The sequence below is a fragment of the Mastomys coucha genome, unplaced genomic scaffold (genome assembly GCF_008632895.1).
Source record: "Mastomys coucha isolate ucsf_1 unplaced genomic scaffold, UCSF_Mcou_1 pScaffold6, whole genome shotgun sequence".
In the NCBI taxonomy this organism is placed as follows: domain Eukaryota; kingdom Metazoa; phylum Chordata; class Mammalia; order Rodentia; family Muridae; genus Mastomys; species Mastomys coucha.
The window spans coordinates 24733838-24740566 of record NW_022196912.1 but is presented as its reverse complement, the minus strand read 5'-3'; the positions used below and the strand labels follow the sequence as shown (position 1 = coordinate 24740566).

General features: G+C 49.9%; 1 protein-coding gene across 1 annotated transcript; it reads left to right on the top strand.

Moving 5' to 3' along the window:
- The first annotated feature begins 230 nt into the window (after positions 1-230).
- Positions 231-5129, top strand: Tcf23 (transcription factor 23). Its single transcript, XM_031356125.1, has 3 exons — positions 231-601; positions 1666-1908; positions 4194-5129. The coding sequence occupies exons 1-3, from the start codon at positions 383-385 to the stop codon at positions 4368-4370; spliced, it is 639 nt and encodes a 212-aa protein (XP_031211985.1). The 5' UTR covers positions 231-382; the 3' UTR covers positions 4371-5129.
- Positions 5130-6729: the final 1600 nt, after the last annotated feature.

The window sequence follows — 6729 nt, the reverse complement described above, 5'->3', positions numbered from 1 at the left end:
GAACCCCAAACCTGAGGCAGTAGGTCCATCAGAGGATTACTCTGTCAGGGTCAGTCATGACGTGGAAAGGCACTCTCTTCCTAACCCATCTTCCTGCCTCTACAGCATGGGCCTTGACCTAGGGCTTGGCCACTCCCAGCATGCAGTGCCCCCACCCCTCAGCCAGGATAGGAGGCAGGAGGAGGCTTTTTGCGGGGGCCGTGCTGGGTGGGCAGTTTTCCCAGAGCAAGGAGTGAAGTAGGACAGAGTTGGCGCCAGCTCCTTCAGATACAGACATCGCTGGCTGGATGGCCACCCTGTCAGGGTGAGCTTGAGTCCAAGGCTCCCTTCGGTACTGTGTCCCTGCTCTAGGGCCTACAGCCCCATACCTCACGATAGCGGCATGTCACAGGAGGCCACAGACGCACCAGCAATGCCAGGAGCAGGACATGGTCATAATAAGGCCAAGGCACGGTTGCTTCTAGGCACTGACAGGAAGAGGAGCCGCCTCAACAGGACAAGGCAGGACCTGTGGGACGACACTAGCTGGAGCAATCACAGATTGAGCAGAGCCACCTCTGCCCCCCGAGGGACCAGAACTAGGGGAACAACTCATGGCAGGGTAAGGACAGAGAGAGGAGGGAGCTGGGGAAGGAAGGGTTTGGAGGGTAGTGAAGTGCCACCTCTGAAGGAAGAGCCTCCATCAGTGTTGATGGATCTGCTCAAGAGCAAGTCCATGGTAACATGCTGGAGGCAGTGGGCCAGGTCAGAGCTTCATCGTAGCAAAGCTCAGAGAGTTGGTGTTACTGATTTCTGCTGAGGAAACTTGGGCCACAGGAGATGTGTGAATTGTCTGATGACCCTGAGCAACTGCCAGTGGCTGAGAACCTGGGACATAGAATGAGTTTTTTGGTATATATATATATATATATACCATATATATATATATATATGTATGTATGTATGTATTTTTGAACTAGAGCCTCACATAGCCCAGGCTGGCCTTAAACTTTCCCTGTACCCTAGAGCTTGGAACTTCTGATTCTTCTACCTCTACATTTCAAGAGCTAAGAGTATGTGCTACCACACAAGTTTATACAGTGATGGATGGGGATCGAACCCTGGGCCTCTCACATGCTAGACAAGCATTCTACCAATTTATCTAAATCTGTAGCCCAGGACTGTGGGTTTTGATCCTTGGTGCAGAGTCCTTCCCTCTTTACCATGGCAATCTCTTTATCTCAGGACCTAATTGGGTCAAGGGTCAGCCCTACAAAGCAGGGGTGAAGCTCTATGCTTCCTGTGGCACCCAGGGTACCCTGATAAGCAGGATCCACACTCCCATGGGAGTGGAACAGGTGATAATGGAATAATAGAAAGAAAATGTGGTTCTGAGCCGTGTTGCCACCTTCTAGTCATCTGTCCCAGCCTAGGCCTTCCTTCATTTGTATTATGAGGCATGACCTAGACCCAGGGAAGCCCATTAGTTCCAGCACAAGGCACTAATGGGCCTTTGGAAGTCTGGGTCAACCAGGTATGGTGGTATGTACCTACAATCCCAGCACTTAGGAGGGGGAAGCTGTCGGATCCCGAGTTCAAGGTCATCCTGGGCTACACAGGGATTTCAGGTCTAGCCAGGGTTAGATGGGAATCTGTGTTGGATGCACTCATGAGTCCTCTCTGCAGAGTGAAGCCAGCCCGGAGAATGCAGCAAGGGAACGAACTCGGGTGAAGACGCTTCGTCAGGCTTTTCTGGCCCTGCAGGCTGCTCTGCCTGCAGTGCCACCTGACACCAAGCTTTCCAAGTTGGATGTGCTCGTGCTGGCCACAAGCTACATCGCCCACCTTACCCGAACCCTTGGCCATGAGTTGCCTGGCCCTGCCTGGCCTCCCTTCCTTCGTGGGCTGTGTTACTTGCACCCTCTTAAGGTAGGTCACTGGTCTAGGGGCTCGGTCAGGAACCTTGGGGAGGAGAATGGGAATTGGGGTCATTTTCTTCTGGTTCTCTCAGAAGGAGGATGGAGGCTGGCTCTTGGGATGGAGGGATGACTGGGAGCCCCTGCGTGAGAATGTGCTTGCTCCAGGAGGAGTAAAATACTGAGATTCTTAGTGCCAGGGGAAGAGAGGAGCAGTTTTCTGGTCTGAGGCCCAGAACCCAGGAGTTATCTATCTCTGAAGAGCTTCACCTCATTGTGTAGCCACTGCCTTACTTCTCTCTGGACTACAGTTATGGCAGAGGTCTGCTCTCAGGGAGAGCAACTGCCTAAGCCCATGAGTGCAGAAGCAATCAGATTGGAAGGCAATCAATCTGGGTAGGAGTGCTTCCAGCACACACCATGCCAAACTCTTACCTGGTTTTCCTGAACCTCGGCTTGAGAATGTGCAAGATAGAACAAGCAAGGAGCCAGCCATGTCTTTTGGAGTACAAAATGAATGAAAAAAGGATAATTAACAATAATCGTGAATGAAAGGAACGTGAACAATAACCACTTGGCAGTAACAGCCATTGTATTTGGGTATGAAGGACAAGCTAGAGGCTGAGCTGAGCACTTTAGAGCATTCTTACTTCTTGACTGCAGGAGCCAAAGAAAGATTAGCCATGAGGAGACAGGAGGTTAGGAAGGGCAAGTGGCTGGATGCTGTTTGAGCCTGGGCTTCTGACTGCAGACCCCTGGCTCTCAGCAAGTGCCTCCCTCACAGGGACCTGTGTAAAGAGTATGCTGTGAGCTAGGTGTGGTAGACCACACAGGAAACCAAGGCAGAGGGATTGCCAGTTCTATGCCTGTCTAGCAATTTAGCAAGTCTCCTCTTAACGTGGGGAAAAAAAAAAAGCCAGGTGGGAGGCACTCAGGAGGCAGAGGCAGGCAGATCTCTGTGAGTTCAAGGCCAGCCTGGTCTACAAAGGGAGTTACAGAATAGCCAGGGATACACAGAGAGACAACAACAAAACAAACAAACAAACAAAACCCAGCAAACACAAAGGACTGAGCTGTATCATGAAGGGGCAAGGACAACCTTGCCTTCTAAAGGAATAACTTTTTTTTCCAAAGGCAAGATGTTATATATTCAAAGCTGGCTTCAAACTAATATGAAGCTTATGGCAACCTTGACCCTCTGTTCCTCCCACCTCCACCTTCAGGAATTCAGGCCTGCCCACCACACTTGATTAACCCTATGCTGGGGATTGGACCCAGGGCTTTGTTCGTTCTGGTCAGCACCCACCAGTCCAGCAGCATCTCTAGCCCTCAATCTGATTTTTATGATGGATACTTTTATCATCTCTTTTTCTTACATATTGTTCTTCTGAAAAAGTTTTTTTCCCCTAGAGAATATAGATGAAATGCAAACCTCTGAGACTAAATGGGGTAGGTCTAAAGTGCTAAAGGTAGCCCTGGGCACAGGACCATGGGTAAGAGAGCAAGTTTCCTTATCTGTAAAATGTAGGTCAATGTAAAATGAAGCCCTTGTGAATAGTAGATAAACAATAAATACATTGGTGAGAGAGCAGGCTAAAGGAGGGGAATGGAGAGAAGGGGAGGGGAACTGAGCCCCCAAGTGGGGAATGACAAAGAGGGAGATGAACTCTGAACTCTGATCACAGTAATCCTTGCAGTGTTTCATATCTCTCTCTCTCTCTCTCTCTCTCTCTCTCTCTCTCTCTCTCTCTCTCTCTCTCTCTCTTTCTTTTTGAGACAGTTTCTCTGTGTGGGTTTCTCTCTGTGTAGCCCTGGCTGTCCTGGAACTAGATCTGTAGTCCAGGCTGCTCTCAAACTCACAGAGATTTGCTGCCTCTGCCTACTGAGTGTTGGGATTAAAGGTGTGCATGTGCCACCACCACTACCTGGCTCTTCTTTCATTTTCTAAGACCACCCTTGCTCCTGGTGGGAAGACCTTGAACTCTTGGCGGGGTGTGAGCTGAAGAGCCCCATCCTGTCCCTTCACCACCTCTGACACTCCCTCACCCAGTGCAGCTGTCTACCCCCCCACCCCCTTATGCCAAACAAGTTGTGCTCCTCTTAAAGCCTTCTCTCTGCCTGCATTGGGCTCCTCCTATGCTTCTGTCAGACAGTTGGGAGACCATTTAAGGCTGTGATATTTGGAGACACGTCAAGCAGGGGATGCCAGGGAAGGCCAGACTTAAGGTCCTAATGGTTCTGCACTACACAGGACCACAATAGGTGTGTTAATCATCTTCCCATTTTATGTCTTTTCAGAAGTGGCCCATGCGATCTCGTCTCTATGCAGGAGGTTTGGGATGCTCTGGCCTCGATTCTACCACAGCCATCACTGTTGGCCAAAGACACAGGGATGCAGAGCTGGGGTCTCAAGTCTCTGTAGCCACAGACAGTCTCCTCGCCTCTCCAGTCTCTCCAGCTCTTGGGAACAAATGACCACCATGATCAATCATCCTATTCTCTTAGACTGTGACTCCACTTAAGGACCTGGGTTTTCTGTCCATTCTACCTGTCTTCCCCCTTGATTCTCAACCCAGCAGGCAAGAAGAAGCAGTAATGAAATCAATGATAGAGAGTTCTAAGAAAACCCAGGATGGAGTTTACCTTTGGCTCTTCTACGGTAGTGACAGGAAGTTAAAGAGAAACAGAGTGTGGCATGGTTCTAGGTCAAGTTAGGGCATCACATCCCCCTCCCTAGGGCTCTTTAAGACAAGAAAGCAAGAAGACAGAGATTCTCTGGTAATACTGCCTGGGGTAAGGGCAGCAGTAGCCCCAGGTGCTCACGGGCATACCAGGGCTCCTGAAGGGCTTTCGGTAGCAGTAAGTATGAAAATGCCTGGAGTCAGGTCACAAAGCCAAAGAGGAAGCTAAAGAATGGAGTGTGATTTCTTTAATATGGTCTCTCCAGTGGACTCCTGCTCACTGCCTTCCTGCACCAGTGCCTTGCAGATGAAGCCCCCAGACTTACATGGCTTACAATCCAGGGAAATTTACCTAGTCCAAACTATCTAGGGCTAGATCATTTTATCCCACAGGCCACTCTGCATTCCCTCGAAGAGGCAGCCACTCACAGCCATTCCTGTAAAGGACAGAAATGCTCACAGTCACTCACAGCCCTGCCTGTAAAGGACAGCAATACTCCCAGTTTCATCTCCCTGAATGGCCCAAGATAAAGCTGGTGCATCATCACTCTCATTGGGTGATAAGCAGTAATCTCTCTCTCTCTTTGGTATGTTAGTAACCTCACCTCAAAGAAATATAAGACAAGGTGGGTTTCAGCATGATCTCTGTAATATCAGCGATGGGTGCTTTATTGGTTTTGGTATAATCTGTACATTTCTAAATATCAGCTCCCAGGGCCAACTTCTCTCCACAGGCATTGACATCCCAGGCTTGCCTCAAATCCTGGTACAAGATGCCAAAAGTTTCCTAGAGCTTTAGTGGCACTTGTCCTTGACCCTGAAGAAATAACTGAAGCCAAATCATACACTAAGGTGGGCTTTCCAGGTCAGCTATAGTTTCAGGCTGGCCCTAGGGTCTAAACATAGCAGGAACTGCCATCCTCTCAAATTTCAGCAACCGAGGACAACTAGAGTCCCAACAGTGTACTCATGAGTTGAGTGGAGGCTCAGACAGGTGGGGAAGGACTAGGCCTGCTCCTCCATAGAGATGACCCCCTAAGTCATCCAGGAAAAGAGGATTGATGGGGTGACTCAGCAAGCTGGGGTGGAGACAGAAGACAGAACGTCCCAGCCTCAGCTGCATGGGCTGTGGGAGAGCAGCTGGGCTGTGGCTGGGAGCCATGGTGGACAGCCTCAGCCAAGGCCAAACCCATAAATCTGCCTGGTCCCACATTTCTCTTAGTGGACTCTGAGAACTTGTACAGAGTTGATCCAGCAGCTGGACACAGCCAAGCAGGGGCAGAGACCAGGTGTGGGAGAGCAGGAGCAGCATTCCTCACAAGACCATAAAAGTCCAGCCTGGGTGTTCTATTTTTAAAACCAAATAGCAGCACCCCCTGGTTGAGTTGGAGGGTGGCAAAAAGGAGCATGTATGATTTCTTCCCAGTTGGTGGCATATGATCTGTCTCTGGGCAGGGTGGGTACTGGCTTTGGGTATGCACTCAGAATCTGTTCATAGCTTAAAGCATCTCCCAGTAATTGAGGAGAGTTTGATCTGGAGCTTGAAGTGTCCACCCTGTCTAGACTCAAGCTTTTGCCTCATTTGGCAAACCCTTCAGGGCTGACCACATAACACCACCGTGGTGGAGACTCTGAGGAGTGAAAGGAGAATGAAGTTGGTAGAGGATCAGGTAAAGAACAAGTCCCACCAGGAAGAGTGTTTTGTTTTGTTTATTTCTTGACATGGCTCACTGCGTAGCCCAGGCTGGCTTTGAACTTGAAATCCTTCTGCCTCAGCAAGGATTATGGGCTCATAGGCCTATACCACTCTGCCCAATTAGGACAAGTTTCTAAGTCTGTTACCAGAGAATCTGTTTTTCCCACTGACTAGGGCAGTCACCTGGCACAGTCATCCTGAGGAGTCAGAGGGGCTGGCTGTGGGGAGGGGAACCAGAAGAACACCCAGGGCATGACTGGGACCTCACCCTCCCTGACAATGCTTCCCTTGAGAAATACCACACCGGAGACTGGGGTCTGTAAGCCAAGCCAAACCAGGAATGAACCCCTTTGTTTCCACAGCAGAGGAAGAAGAGTGTCTGCTGACTGGGAGCTCTATACTCATCTATGGTGGGGACATAGTAGGTAAGAGCGGTTGGAGGCAGTAGAAGGAGCTG

Coding starts and splice junctions, on each gene's coding strand:
- Tcf23 (XM_031356125.1), top strand. CDS start 383: ATGTCACAGGAGGCCACAGACGCACCAGCAATGCCAGGAGCAGGACAT. Junction 602..1,665: donor GGGGAACAACTCATGGCAGG/GTAAGGACAGAG, acceptor TCCTCTCTGCAG/AGTGAAGCCAGCCCGGAGAA. Junction 1,909..4,193: donor GTTACTTGCACCCTCTTAAG/GTAGGTCACTGG, acceptor ATGTCTTTTCAG/AAGTGGCCCATGCGATCTCG.